The 15,966-nt window shown below is 34.6% G+C and overlaps 1 protein-coding gene across 2 annotated transcripts; it reads right to left on the bottom strand.

Annotated features, from left to right (window-relative positions):
* On the bottom strand, positions 1 to 8,064 carry LOC147298784 (MLO-like protein 2). Of its 2 annotated transcripts, XM_086230156.1 has the most exons (15): positions 7,883 to 8,051; positions 7,649 to 7,706; positions 7,297 to 7,547; positions 6,685 to 6,801; positions 6,533 to 6,593; positions 6,176 to 6,264; positions 3,022 to 3,096; positions 2,712 to 2,806; positions 2,497 to 2,546; positions 2,057 to 2,097; positions 1,761 to 1,934; positions 1,546 to 1,581; positions 1,255 to 1,322; positions 1,103 to 1,163; positions 1 to 831 (listed from the first exon to the last, which is right to left on the bottom strand). In XM_086230156.1, exons 1-15 carry the CDS (start codon positions 8,003 to 8,005, stop codon positions 337 to 339), a joined length of 1,794 nt encoding a protein of 597 aa, XP_086086282.1. In that variant the 5' UTR covers positions 8,006 to 8,051; the 3' UTR covers positions 1 to 336. The 2 variants fall into 2 exon arrangements, with proteins under 2 accessions (XP_086086282.1, XP_086086283.1); XM_086230157.1 differs by lacking the exons at positions 1 to 831; positions 1,103 to 1,163 and having other exon boundaries at positions 1,251 to 1,322; positions 7,883 to 8,064.
* Between the last annotated feature and the right edge of the window lie 7,902 nt (positions 8,065 to 15,966).

Genomic DNA, 15,966 nt, shown 5'->3' with positions numbered 1-15,966 from the left:
TTTCGGGAGTGATCTTGTACGTATAGGATTTTAGAGGCATTTATTTACAGAGCAAATGCTACAAATTACATGCAGTACTAAAACAATTGAAACGTTCACTGGTATACATACCTCCATTTCCTGCCAAATTTGAAGCAAGCAAAACAAGAAAAGAAGTGAAAGAACACTAATTTACAAAGTAATGCAAAATCTATGGCTTTAAGTGTCTCCATTCGCTCCAATTATAGGAACATTGGCCTTATAATTGTCATCGTCGTCATGTCACCGTGATCACCATCCTCCATCAATCTCTAATGACAAAAGATGAAGCAAAATTTTGCAACGCTTGAAACATGTTTATTTTTTTTGCCTCTTGTCAAAGGAGAAGTCTTTCAACCGTGCACTATTAATGTTAATTTCGTGTTGCGTTTGAGTCGGTTGCGTAGCTGCACTACTTGTAGTAGTAGTAGTGGCCACGTGAACTGAATTGGATTCATGGACATCAGCCCTCTCGTGCTCTATCTCTGTGTTACTCAATTCGATTTGGTGCTTATGAGAGGACGAACCATCTGCATGGAGGTGGTGCGAGGGAGAGGGTGACTCATTGTCCCATCGTTGATCAGCATCGAAATTCGATCTTCTCGGTGAATTGTGGAAGCTATCCACCTCGCTACGGTAGTGTCGTAGGAGGTGGACTGGGGACATGTGGTGGGATGGAGTGTTTGGTCTACTAGACATTGGGGTTACAGACCCTTTGTTCTGCTTTATGTGCTTCTTAGCCGTGAGATGCCAGTTGCGTAGAGCTGTGGCCACTCTTTCGTTGAATATGGTTGGTTTCATGGTCGAACCCATCTGTTCAAATCAAAATATATTTAGGGATAACATTAATCAGATTGACAACATAATATGTCAGATTGTTTGATAAAAATATATAGTAGTCATTCATTGAACGTAGAAAATATTCCTTTATTAAATATCGATCTATGTTATATTCTTAGACTTTAAATAACGACTACATTAGATTCATATTTGATTTTATATTCAGTGATCCATCATGCCGAACTATTTGGAAACTAAGAGAATATTTATGATGCACCATATATGATGTATACTATTTTCTTACCTGTGTGACAAGGGCATAGAGAGGGAGAGTGACATAACTGCACAGAATCTGTATGAGGACCCTGAAATCTCCACCATTGATTATGTTAGTACACTTCAAATGTTTGGGAAATTAATTAGGAAGTAATTAAAGGCCAAGGAAGTGAGACTCACCCCATTGAAACTCTGATGATCACATCTTCCAGATGCTCGTGAAAGCAAGATTTCAGACTAAATTCATACTGAAAAAGAACAAAAAGTGACCAGCCTCAGAAAAATAGTAAAATTGGGCTCTGTCTAATTTGGGCTATAAAGACAAATCCACCTATTCAAATTAGACCCAAACACAAGCATTTGGATTTGGGCTCTCCAAATCCAAATCCACTGGGCCAAATCCATATATTAATCAAACAGGCTCTAAGTGTAAAATTAATGCAAAAGGCTAAAAAGATGTAGCATACTTACCCAACTCCATGCAAAGAAAGCAAGCTGGAATGCATTCTGCAATTGATAAAATGAAAAAGTCATGCACAAGGGCATTAGGGCAGTCAAAATATTTTACATGATTTTGAATTCTAGAAATCAAAGCTCAATTTTTTTATTATGTGAAACTCTATTGATGTTTTCTTTTTATCAAGTTATTGGAAAGGTAGGATTCGAACTCGGAACCTCAGATATACCTGAAAGAGAACAAAGTTGATGAGGTAGAGAATGAGGTTAGGGCGGTTGAACCAGAAGAGGTCATCACCAGGCTGAACCACTGGTACCCCCTTCACAACCTCTCCTCTGTCTTGAATTCTAAGACCCATTTTGGTTATTATCACCTGTAGCTTGGTGCCCACCAATAGAATGATCTGCATGCAAGTGCATTGCCCACCGTTAGATCTATCTTCTGATCCCACTATATATTATAATTATTTGGATTTCGATGAAATGAACTAGAACATATGTCATATGAACGAAGGATTTTGCTTACAATTAATGGGACAAATGGTAGCCAAAGATAGGAATACCAGCCTGCCCAACAGAAATTCAAGAGTAAATGATCAAATAATGTAATTAACCCTAATCTAGACCAGAATATACCATAGAGAATTTAATTTCAGGTATATATGATCCTTTTTGGGGATTGCATACTATGTTAATCATCAAAACTAGGGATTGTATATATGACAAAAAGTAGGGGTTAACGTGAAACATTAAGGATGGGGAGGTTTGTTTTGTAGGAATGAAGCGTGAGAATGAGTATAAGATTATATTTCTATATTTGGTAACACTTTCGGAGATGTGTTACCTTTTACATGGAACAAAGTATCAGTACATAACTCATAAGTACAAACTCAATTTTGTTATCCACCATCTTTCCCAGCATAAATATATAACTATATATACTTAGAAAGTTTATTCTTTACTCACCATGGGTATTAAAGAGTAGAAATATCACAGCAAAGCACCAAATTGGAGGACTGAAATTTGAAAACAAAGACAAATATTATTTACCAAAAAAATTTCAAATGTTAAATCTATTAAAGGGCATTTGAATAACGTCAAAGCATACTAATTCTGAAAATAAAAATATTCTATTATAAAAAAATAAAATAAAAAAAGGAAAAGACCAAATGATCACCAACCTGATTCCCACAACCACCTTGAAATCCTCTTCAAGTGATCTGTTTATGTATTTTTGGAAATTGAATTTCTGATGGCTTTGAGGTGCCAAATGTGCCTGAAATATTATTTACAATGTTATTTATTACAAATAATTATGTCACAAACTGATATAACTGCTAAGGTCATATATAGTATGTGATCCTGTGTACTATAATATTTTACACAAGGGATAAGTGATTAGTCTGGTGCACGAAAACACTCTTAGTTACAAAAAAAAAAAAAAGCCTTTTGTTTTCAGATATCTAGATTCTAGCATAATAAAAAACTTACCATGATAAATCCATGCCGCAAGGTTAAATAATCAACTTTGGGAACTGACCTAACAAATTGTCTGAAAAAACAAACCTGCAATAAAATATAAAATGAAATAAATAAAAATACTTTCATGGAAAATATAAAAGGAGAAAAGAAAGTACAAAACAAATAAACACCCTTAGGTCAAACATATAAATAAAATTAAAAATCCTAGGTCAACACTTTAATTAATAAAGTAAGATGAATAGAAGATTATAAAACTAACATATGGAAAAAAAAAAACTAAAACTAATTAGCAGATGTACGAATGGAAGTCTTAGACTTCCACCATTTTTTCTTATTAATTTTGTGACATTCAGATAATTGGGCTCAAGTGCTCAACACCTCATGCAATACCAAGTTGATTGTCATGTGAATTGAGAATATAAAATCAAATTAGGTGTCCTATTAAAAAGTCAAACTATTACAAAAAGAAGGAAATTGTCTTGGCCACGACTTGTCCTTATCTAAAGTTGCACAGTTAGACCGTCACTGACATATTGTTGGGATAATGTAAATTAGCCTATAAAAATATTTTAATCAGATATTTAGTATATTATGTTAAATCGCACTTAATTACTCTCAATCTACTAACATAAAATATTGAGATCTACGACTAAGAAAATATTTATAATATACAATGCCTTTTTTATTTTATTTATTCATTCAAATTATAATTGGGTCATGGATAATGATTATGAATGGTCTAAGGTGTTTTAACCTTTTGACTCTACAATAGTACGTGCAGGTGTTTACAGTGGAGGTTGTATCAAGACAAGAAGCAGTTTAAGAATATGGTAGTTTTGATATTCTGGAAGGCTCAACAGGACTTAATTTAATATCTCACAATATCTAGAAGGGTCTTCAGTGCTGTATTGAATTAAGAAGTCAAAGCCATCCATCATCATTGATAGATGATCATCATCTGCACATTCTTGGCACCCTTTGCAAAAAGCGGTTTTCACACCACAGCTAAAAGCACTTTTGAAGGCTCCGAAACATGGTGTTTGTCCCTTCTCATTATTGAAATGATAAAAGAAATTTCATTACGCTAGGGGCGGATTGTTTCCACACTAATACACAACCAAGTCCCCGCCATCATAGGATCATGCATATTTTTTAGGGGCCGACTACTATAAACGACAAACAATTAATTTTTTAGACCCAAAAAAAAAAAACACAAACAATTAATTTTATCACCCAAAAGAACAAATATTTAGTTATTTAAAACATCGGTTTGGTCAATAATAATATTATGTTACTAGATAGTCTTATATGATGATTTAATAAGAGAATTCTCCATGTGAGATGTGTTTTGCATGATCAATACAGGATGAGATGCATCAATTGATCAATGTCTTACATTCACATTGATCCAGAAAAACTATCTCCCATTAGAGGAATCCTTCAATCTAAAATTTGGAAAATTTGTAAGAAATAGCTTCAAAAATTTAATCTACTTTCCAAAAAACAAATCTCTTTGTTCAATGTGTCAAAACTCAAAAGATCGTTTTCCAAAATCTTAAATATTCTTTTCAACATTTATTGTATGCTAAATATTCTCCAATAAGTTAGAAAATAATAAAGTGATAAAAAAGTTCGACATGACCCTTCAGCAGGCAAGAAGTTTAATTTGCAGAAGCAACACTGGCACAAATTTTTTTTTTTTTGGTCGAAATAATGATATTGAAAGCCAAACGGCAACAAGCAAACAAAACAGAGGAAAACAGAGGCACAATTTGGGTCATAGATGGGTTTAAGCCTTTAAGGAGAGTGAGTCCAATGGTCAAAGCTCAAGTAGTCAAGCCTTCGCTCATTCGCTCGTGGAAAAGGGCCTGGGATAATAGTAGTAGTGTAGTAAAATTGCAAATGAAATACATCACTAACATTTATAGGAGGTTTAGGAATGGGGTAAGTCAAATTACCGTTTAGGGACATTTTGTCTTTCTTTGTCAAAAAGCTTCTAAATTCAAATCTAATAGTCAATAATTGACTAATAATAATAACAAAATAGTTAAACACAGTTACCAAACTTATATTAGGACCTCATTTCCTAATTAATACAATGCCAAAGCCATATCACTTTGAATGGCAGCTTTAATTTCTTTATTAATGACATTTAAGTTAGAATGTGGAGCCATTCTGTTACGCTAAAGAGCAATCACTTGATTAGTGACTAGGAAAGTAACATATGAACAAGCTCTAACTCTTAAAAAAAAAAAAAAGTAAATAATCAGAGTATGGGTATTGACTATTGAGCGACATGCAACTCTGATCGATTCACACAAATTAGCCACAGTGCGGTTAACTATGCTAAAGAAACACTATATAAATACATAATTTTATAATTATTTTATTTATTTTAAATACTAAAGCAAAGAGAATGCAATATTCAAATTATAACCATTCGTTCTGAGTAAATACTCTTCTATAAAAACTTATTTGAAAGAATTTTAAACACGATCATCTACTCTTATTGTATTCTTAAACTACTTCTGCATTTGTGTTACAAGAGATATGTATGGGTACTATTTATATCCATGTGTGTGAGAGAAGGATCATTTCCTTGACTATCCAACACTGAAGTGCGAATATTAACGTTTGAATGCAAAAGTTAATTGCCACGCAACTAACAATTATTGAATATTTGGATTCTTAATTTATTGTTTGACAAGAAAATAGAAATGTATCAATGTTGAAGTCTAGCTTATGATGATTACTGCGAAATTCAAAGTTTAAATTTTTTCCTCCACAAATTAATTTCAAAGCTTATGTTTAAATAACTTAATATATTATATTGTTATTTTTTTTTTGGTCAAAAATGATTCATTAAAGCCCAACAAGACAAAGCATACAAACAGAAGAAAGGCCCAGGGCCATCCACATTTATGACTTATATTGTTATGAGTCATAAACGATTGTTATTTAGACTTATAATTAAACAACACCTTCAGAAAAAAAAAGTCTACCAAATTAACGAATCTAACAACATATTTTATGTTAGACGGTCGATCCAACAAAAAAACGTTCCTGTGTATATTATTACTGGTTTAGTAGTTTTATAATTCATCATGAAATATAATATAGCTCTAGAAAGGTATTAAAAGCAAAGGTGATGAAAAGCACTTACTATCCACATGAGGAAAGGGGTTTTGGTCCAATAGCTCAAGTGCCTTCTCCCAAAGGATGTGTCCCTCGTAAACCTGAATCGCTCTGGATCTATCATACACGTAACACTACAATTAATTAATACACTTATAAACCACACGTTATGTACTTTATATATGCATTTGTCAAATTCGTAGACTTTTTATGTTCTCTAAAGGTCTATTTCTTTTTCTATTGTAATTTAAAAAATTACCGTTAGACAACTAAAGGACTAAAATAATCCATTATTATATGTAAGTAATTAATTAATTTAATTTTTATTTTTAAATATTATTGCTTATATATATATAAGAATGGCTCTTGGAGCTTATATATTTACCATGTGAGAATTGATATTCAGCTGTTCTTGTTTCCTTTTCCCACCGCTTCCAACTTCTCATCTGAACTCACCAAATAGTCATCATCAACCATTAATTAATTAATCAATTAATTTAAAGAGATTTGTATTTTGATGGAAATTAAATTAATTACCTTGGCTCTTCCTAAAGCCATGGTGAGGACACAATAAAGGATATGGAAAACAGCCAACACAAAGATGAAGATATGCAACTGATGAATACCATCGGCAGATATAAATGGAACTTTCCCCTGCAAAATACAGTAATATTTTCTTGTCAGACTTTAAATATGTTTTCATTTATTTAAAAGTTAGTTAAATTAATAATCTAAATACATAATTAATAAAATAATATTATGTTGTTAGAATATCTAATAAAACAAGGTTTCCGTAAGAAAGAAATGCAGCTACTAATTAAGAGACAAAATTTAGCTCACCAAGTTGGGTTTCTAGATTCTAGGAAAAACCAAGATTGATGCAGTCACTAATATACAATATATTAATTTGCACGAAAAATCCATGCCCTTGGCTGATATGTTATACTGGTTTATATATTTGTATATATACAGGAAAACGATAAACCATGGAATAGGCAATTTTGAGCAAATGGGTCCTCTTAAATGTACTTGTTGGCTGATATTTTATTCAACGAAAGAAAAAAATATAAATATAAATTTTAGAAAATATAAATTAATGAATTATTAAGTGGTAACAACTAGCTAGAAATTAACAGTTTTCACACATACCTTTGCTGCACAATTGTCGGTTCCAGCAGCCGCCAAAACGCGGCGTTGGACACCTCCAGATTCGAACGCTGCCAACAGTCTCCTGCTTGGGGTTTCATCAGACTCTGCTTCCTCTTCCTTATATTTCGCTTCCTCCTGCTTTTTGTTACATGGATGCCACGTGTTCCCCAACTTCTCCGATATGCATATGTTGGATATGGGGCCTTGCCCCACTGTTAGGAGCAAGGATATGAACCCCAATAGCATAAGCTCTACACACAAAACATAATTAATTAGCTTAATCAAACTTGAATATTTGATGAACTATTTAAGGTTTTAAGGCTAAGATATGAAATGGGTTTGTGGTTTGTACCTGATTTGATCTTTTCTAGTGATTCGAAAAGAGCTCTTTTGTGTCTCTTCTTTAGCCACTGCAAAAATGGTGCAAGAATTTCAGCGTTGGAGAACCATAGATAACAAACCCAGATGCCTAATATGTTAAACTAATTGAAGCACCAAAAGTTGGTTCAAAAACCCATTTGAGCTTGCTTTGAACTGGGTTAAGTTTTGTACATGTTGTAGTAATTAGACATATATATGTGTGTACCTTTCCTATAAGTTCGATTATGTGCTCAATGATAATTGAGACTAAAACCAAGACAAAACAGACTACGGCAACAGCCCATGTTGGGGTTTGCTCTAAAGATCTTCCTCCTGTTGCCGCTGCCATGGTTGTGATAGATAGAGAGAGAGAGAGAGAGAGAGAGAGAGAGAGAGAGAGAGAGAGAGAGAGAGAGAGAGTGGTGATGGGATTGAGGAGGTGGGTGTAAAGTGACAGAAGAGGGTACATAGAGGTTGCAGCCTTGCGGGTGTTATAACTTATAAGGGAGTTGATATGAACCCAAGGAAAGAAAAATGGAGGGGACTCCAGTGGATCATTTTGACTTTTGAACGCGTTAAGGAGAGAGAGAGAGAGAGAGAGAGAGAGAGAGAGAGAGAGAGAGAGAAGCTGAAGACCGAGACTTGAATGAGTCCCTGACTACTTGATCAAAAATCAAACTAAGTTTTCTTTGACTGAAAATGTATTCCTATTACAATGAGACTCAAATTAATCTCCAAATGGTGTTGAGATTTATTTTGGGTCTCACTATTTTATACTTATTTGATTAAGTAATGTTTAATTTATAATTTATAACTTAAATATTTATAAAATTATACTATTGGTTTTATATTAATGAGATATTTAAAATAAGGTTAATATTGAATAAATTTGATTCCAAGGCACGGTATTTCTTAAATTGACACCAAGACAACCGTCGGGACTCCTCTCTAGCCACGCCGTCACTAGGGCTTGATCTTCACATGGCGCCCACTCATTTCCTCTACAAGCCATGACAAATACAAAAGTTTTTTGTGTGAATTTGGTATCAAAGATTGATGTTTGTGAAAAAAAACCATGGAGGAAGCAAGATATATATAGGATTTTTGGGAATATGGCCGTTGGAGGGTTTGTGAGATTTTTTTATAATTTTTCTGAAATTTTTGGGTATTTTTTTTGAATTTTTATAGATTTTTTAATTATTAAAACAAAACAAAAATTCATTGAGCGAACTAGGCCGTTGAGAATCAACGGCCCGCTCATCTAGACGCTACAATTCAGAAAAAAGGTTCAACGGTCCTTTATTCCAGCCCGTTCATCCACCAACGGTTCGCTCATCCTAAACGTTGGTGGGCTTCACGTGCACTAGAGGTGCAGGGGCTCACAACCGGGCTGACAGGATGGGGCCCACTGCTAGCGCAAAAGCAGATGTTACACCTCCTTCTCTCTCTTCATGTGGGTGTCACGTGGGTGGGCCAGGGATTTTTTGGTTTGGGTCTCAGTGAAACCCAATTCTTGGTCACCCTGTAGGTCTCAGGCAATTTTGGGTCACAAATTCCAGCCCATAGTGACCATATGTGACTCATTTGGTACCCATTTTGGGTTTTGGCTCCCATTTTCTGGGACAATAGTGCTAGGCCTTAAGGGATTAATTGGCACAAATATATACATATATTTTAGTAATGCTAGGTTGATTAAATTTGCTCCATCAAATACATATATATCAAACAAAAAAAATGTCAATATGTTACATATTTTATATCTATCTTAATTATTATAAATAAATGTGATTTAAAATAAGCCGTGATTTGAATAAGTGAGATATTATTATATTATGTCTTAAATAAATTAAGGGTTAATTACATATATATACCTTAACTATACATCACTTATCAGTTGGGTACCTCTGGTTTAAAAACTTTTATTAGGGTACATCAACTTATGTTTTTTGTCAATTGAATACCTCCGTTAGTCTGACCGTTAGGAAGACCGTTAAATGCCTACGTGGCACACGCGGACCCCACCATTAAATATTAATTTAGCATTTAAAAATAGCCACTAAACCAAAATTAATCAAAAAATAAAAAAAACCATTAAAATTATATAGAATTGAAAAAAAAAAAAAAAAAGCCAACCCCCACCTAGCACCCTCCCTCCCCTTCCTCCCCCACCCTTTCCCCACCCAGGCCACCGCCCCTTCCCCCCAAACCCAACCCCCCTGGCCCGTCACACCCCCTCCCCCAAACCCAGTCGCACCCACCTCCTCCAAACCCAGTCGCACCCCCATCTGTGCTCGAAGGGCGCCACGTGGCCCAAATTTAACCACCAGCAGAAACGGTGGCAGAGAGCCAAACTCATAGATCTGATCGCTTTTCTGAATCTCCATCTACTTCTCGATCCGGTTGGTGTACCCGGCCCGCCTCCACTTGACCAGATCTATGACCATGACACCGGTGTTGAAGTAACAGCGGTTCCGGCCGTCGAAGGCGCCGAAAAAGCGGTGGTCATACCAAAATGCCGGCGTGAAGTACTTGGAGAAGTTGGCGTGGCAGTATTCGGGTGCCCCGATGGTTCTGGAACCAAGGCTGGTAATCCAGAGACTGGACTTAGCCCTCGAGCAAAGATTTGATTAAATTTGTGAAGACAGTAGCAGAAGCGGGTCTTTATGTGCATTTGCGAATTGGCCCTTATGTATGCGCAGAATGGAACTACGGGAAATGCTCTCATTGGTGGAGGGGGTGCGACTGGGTTTGGGGGAGGTGGGTGCTACTGGGTTTGGGGGAGGGGGTGCGACGGGCCAGGGGGGTTGGGTTTGGGGGGGAGGGGCGAGGGAGGTGGAGGGGGTGGCCTGGGTTTGCGGGGAAGGTGAGGGGTGGCTTGGGTTTGAGGAGGAGGGGCGGTGGCCTGGGTGGGGAAAGGGAGGGGGAGGAAAGGGAGGGAGGGTAATAGGTGGGGGTTGGCTTTTTTTTTTTTTTTTTTTTTCAATTTTATATAATTTTAATGGTTTTTTTATTATTATTATTTTTAATTTTGGTTTAGTGGCTATTTTTAAATGCTAAATTAATATTTAATTGTGGGGTCCGCGTGTGCCACGTCAGCGCCACATAGGCATTTAACGGTCTTCTTAACGGTCAGACTAACAGAGGTATTCAATTGACAAAAAACATAAGTTGATGTACCCTAATGAAAGATTTTAAACCAGAAGTACCCAACTGATAAGTAATGTATAATTGAGGTATATATATGTAATTAACCCATAAATTAATAAGTTATATGGGTTAGCTCAAGTAGTGAAAGAGGGTTTGTAGTACACTTACCTAATCTTTTTCTTATCCTCTCTCACTACTTGGGCTAACCCATGTAGTTTATACTTGTTTGTATTTTAATGAGAAATTCTTCATTAGAGCTCCCTGATCACTCAGTACTTCGGAATCATGTGTACGGTTTACTTTTAAAAATTATAATTTACTTGAAATAGACATATGTCATTGTATTATTGAATATCGTACCATACACATGTCACGATTGTCCTATTGAAGAATCTCTCCCACCGGAGAGACTCTTCCATGAGGCATGCCCCATAAAAGACTTAGCCCTCACCACCATTAAGAGTCAACTCTCTTTGCTTCAAATTTCCTTAAGCTGAAGAATCCTAAAGTCAATTCATTTTGTTTGTAAGGCGAAATTACACAGAGATCTTCCAAATATATATTTTTTAAAAGATTTTTAAAAAAAAATCTTAAATTAAGAGGCCTTTTTTTAAAAAAGTTTTTCATATCCATATTCAAATTTCCTACTAGACATAATTATTACTAATAACAAGAAAGTGGAAAGTCTTTTTCTGAATTATGAGGCCTAGCTAATTGACTAATTATAAATATTTAAAGTTTTTTTTTTTAATAGTGTGTCAAATACTTTCGACATGAGGCCTCCCTCAAGAAGAGGCCCTAGGCAAAGGCCTTGCTGGCCTTATGCTTGAGCCGGCACTGTTTGTTTGCCACCCCTTGGATCCCCAATCCAATGGCTAATAACTGATCAAGCCATGGACAAAAGATTATAGTTTCCCAACTAATTAAATACGATAAGATTATATATTCTTATAAAAACAAAAAATATGAATGGCTGCAATATATTATGCAGAGAGCTCCAATATATTAGAGCGCAGTTCATCAGGTGTAGAAATTGACTGACTGAGGGTGACGGGGTTAACAAATCATAGAACAAGTGCTAGGTCAATAATGTATACAATAATAATGTTTTGTATGCATTATTGACTTGGTCCGTTTTGCATACTTTCCGGATATACCTGCATACTGAATTTACTTCCAGCAGTAATTAACAATACAATAGAGGAGCACGTTATCCCACAAATTCTAGATGGGGATCTTGCTCCTCTGGCTTTGGAGGGTGTGCTGTTCCATGCCTTTCATAAAATTACTTACATTAAAACAATCCAATAGTCTAAAATTTGTCGCATCACCTCTCTTTCAATAAAATTAGACAACTAAAAAATAAAGAAAACCAAACCCTACCCCCACCCGTTGCAACACTCCAGCCCAGCCCCTCCATTCTTTCCAGCAACTCCCGAACGCCGGCCTCCTCCTATTTTTCTCCACACTTGAATGAGCTCTTCGAAAACCTTCTTCCTATATGCACCCATCTCCACCTACTCGCTCTCGTTTGTCGTTGTTCGTGATTAAGTAGAGAATCAGATTCACCAAAGTCTGACAGCGGCGATTTGAAATTGTAGAAAAAAATAAATAAATAGATAGAAAGAAAGAGAAAAAGACTGCGTGAGAGAGAAATAGTAGAAGGTGGTCGTCAGAAAGAGAGGAGGGGTGGGATGGGGGTGCTGCAACGGGAGAGGGTGGGGTGGGGGTTGGGTTTTATTTTATTTATTTATTTATTATTTTTTAGTTTTTTTTAATGTTGAAAGAGAGGTGATGTGGCATATATTAGACCGTTGGATTACTTTAATGCACATGATTTTATGAAAGGCGTGCAACATCACACCCTTTAAAGGCAGAGGACCAAGATCCATTCTAGATGCATTGTGAGTGTTGTGTATCGCCTCCGTGCAAAAAATAAGTTCCTTATTCATTTGCCATTTGCCAATGTATCTATTTATATTTTTACTTAAAATAGGAATAAAGTGTTCGATTAAATGTCTCAAAATGTAGACAATTTGTTATATTTTTCCACCCATAGACAAATTTTCATGTATTTGCTATTGATATTATCATATTGTAATTTGGATCACACATTTTAAATATTTTAACAAAAACTTATTTGATTAATAGTTTTTTTTTTTGGCCACTATTTGATTAATAGTTTAAATTGATAATTTAACTATAAAATATTTGAAATTATTTAATAAAAAAAATTTCGTCCTATGTAACCTTTCTTTCTTTTAATTCTTTAATATGAAATACAAAATATGGAGAAGAGTAATTCTGTTTTGACCGTCATTTTCTACTTTGTTGACCACCATCTTACAAATTTTTGACGTGTCACAAATTTTTGTGTTACGTTTGAATCTATTGACTAGAAAATAAACGTTCAAAACAAAAGGAAACGGGGGAGACGAGACGGTGCTAAAATAAATACAATCGTCAGAGAGTACATTAGATAATGATATATGTTGTCTTTACAACATATACAAACGAGAAAAGGTAGCAATAGAATTTTCCTTTTGACTAATTATAAGGATTGATAGCTTTTTTTCTTTTGGTGCTGACAGAAAGATGATTTTGTTTAACTTGACAAACAAAAAATAGAAGAATTTATGTTGGCACTGGTGATCTAATAAGTTTATTTGTGTGCGATCATATTGTGTTGAGCTCTCAGTCTCACTCTCACATATAACGTGAGACCCAACAATAAATTCCACATGCACAATCGTGCAAGACTAAAATATCCTGTTAATTGTAGGGTTGGGCATAAAGTGTAACCCGACCAATCCACCCAACTCGACTGAGTCGAGTCGAGTAGGTTTATGGGTTTGGGTCTATATCGACTCTCCAATTTTATTTTATTGAGTAAATTACGCGTTTGGTTCACTTATTATTCTATAAATTTCGTTTTGATTCACAAATTGTTTTAAGTTTTATACTAGTTCACAAATTGTCTGAAGTTCCATTTTAGTCCAAATCAGGCAAAATTAGATAATTTTACCCCTCAGTTTTGTACCAGTGAGTTGACTTTGAGAGACAAAATTGTTCATTTTAGACAAAAATGAAACACATTAAACAATTCATCGACTAATATAGAATTTTAAAAAAATTTATAGACCAAAACGAGATTTATGGAAGAATAAGTGGACCAAATGCATAATTTTCTCTTATTTTATTATATTAGTTTTATCATATTAAAATTTTTTTATCCTAATCAAACTTATTTCCCTCACTCTCTCTCATTCTACCTAGGGGTGGGCATTAAGACCGAAAATACCGAAATCATACCGTTCCGTGCCATTCCGTATTGTTTGGTCTCATCCTGTTTTTTATTTTATTTTTTTCTAATCCCGTATCATACCGATCTCAAACGAGATGGGATCGGTCCTGAATGTTCAATACCGGGATGGTCTCATCTCGTACCGATTAATTAAAATTTAATTATTTAATTTAATGGGCCCAAATATCACTAAACCCAATTCATTTTTAACTTAGATTTAGAAAATGAACCTTGTCTTGAAGAACTTGAATTTTATGAAAGTGTTGAAGCAGGTAATGTTTTGTTTATTATCTTAAACTTTACTTGGTTTGCTTTGTAAGTTTGTATTTGTTTTGTAAGTTTTATGGACTAAATTACTAATTAATATGAATTCTTTTGTGTAGAATATGCAAGTACTACAATTGATGCCACTTGTAGTTTGAAGAGTTCAAATCCAAAAGCAAAGGGAAAGTAATTTGGATTTCAATTACTTATGAGTTTGAGATATAATAAGCCATAAGGCTTAATTCTAATTTCTGAGTTTAAGATGTAATAAGTCATAAGGTTTAATTATGTTTGCTGTGTTTGTGATGTAATAAGCCATATGCTTAATTATGTTTTTCAGTTTTTTTTTTAGTTTGGGATGTAATAAGTCATAAGTCATAAGGCTTAATTATGTTTTTTAGCTTGGATTTGGTAAATAAGCCATGAGGCTTAATTGTGATTTACTGATTTATGAGTTTATGGTTGAATTTTGAAACTTTGAATGTTTGAATTGTTGAAGTTTATGTTGTATTATTGTTTATTTGAATTTTGAATTGTTGAATAATTGAATTGTTGAAGTCTTAAAGATGAGTTTTCAATCTTGAATAAAAACAGGTTATTACTTGAATTTTTGTTCCGTTTACATAGTTGAATAAAAATAAATTATGTTTACAGGTTATTATTTGAAGATAAATCTTGAATAAAAATTGAATAATTTAATTTTTATTATTTTTTAGTATGGAATCGGGATGGTACCGAATCCGTACCGAACCAGTTTGGTACGGGATGAGATGGTACCGTAATCCCAAAACCCCCATCCCGTCCCGTACCGATCCCGAACTCAAATCATGAGATGGGAACGAGATGTGGTAAGTCCCGTCCCCCCCATCCCGTGCCCACCCCTAATTCTACCCTAGCTCCCGAGAATTCCACCCCCAACTCATCTCTCACTTTCTTCTCTCTGCGCTAGCGCCTCTCCCCGCGTCACCGTAGAAATAAGCATGTAGATGAATTATATTGGGTACATATATAGAACTTGTGTTGGTTTAGCCTAAGACGAAGATTGCCCGCTCTAGTATCATACTAAATTTAGAACATTCATTCAAAATTAATTAGAATTGTCTTACCCAAAAAAAAATAATAATAATTAGTATTGAATGGAAAGGCTCCCGTCATTATTATATTATCATCCAAAATACGTGAAAATTTAAAACAAAAAATGAAATGATTGGTCTTGATCTTGCTAGTAGTTCTATTTTTTAGTTCAAAAGAAGGATAAGAGTTTAACTCTTATTGTAAGATGAGAGAAGTGTTCTACTACTAAAATTATAAGTCATCAAATGATTGATTTTAGCATATTTAAATGCCAAACATTGAACTATGAGAGTTTCTTCTTTTTTTTTTAAATGAAAGGAAACTTATATTATTCAATATGAGAAGTTTAATCTATAAATGTCAATGTATAAAAATTATAAAACATTTAATTTGGAGTGTGAGAGGCTAAACGATGAATGCTAATCCCTAATGAAAATTCAAAATGTCTAGAAATTAATAACCAACCTGAAGTGTCCAACCATGCATGTTTGTCCAGGTTCATTCACACAAAGGCTTAGCAT

This window comes from Dryas octopetala, chromosome 1 (genome assembly GCF_963921425.1).
Source record: "Dryas octopetala chromosome 1, drDryOcto1.1, whole genome shotgun sequence".
Taxonomy (NCBI): Eukaryota; Viridiplantae; Streptophyta; class Magnoliopsida; order Rosales; family Rosaceae; genus Dryas; species Dryas octopetala.
Note: the sequence above shows the minus strand (reverse complement) of the source record. Positions and strands in the feature narration are given on the sequence as shown.

Bases quoted from the DNA above. Each gene is read 5' to 3' on its own strand.
- LOC147298784 (XM_086230156.1), bottom strand. From the start codon at position 8,005: ATGGCAGCGGCAACAGGAGGAAGATCTTTAGAGCAAACCCCAACATGG. The intron at 2,098-2,496 runs GTGAGTAAAGAA...TCTGTTGGGCAG, and splicing joins TCTACTCTTTAATACCCATG to GCTGGTATTCCTATCTTTGG. The intron at 1,582-1,760 runs GTATATCTGAGG...TATCAATTGCAG, and splicing joins TCAACTTTGTTCTCTTTCAG to AATGCATTCCAGCTTGCTTT.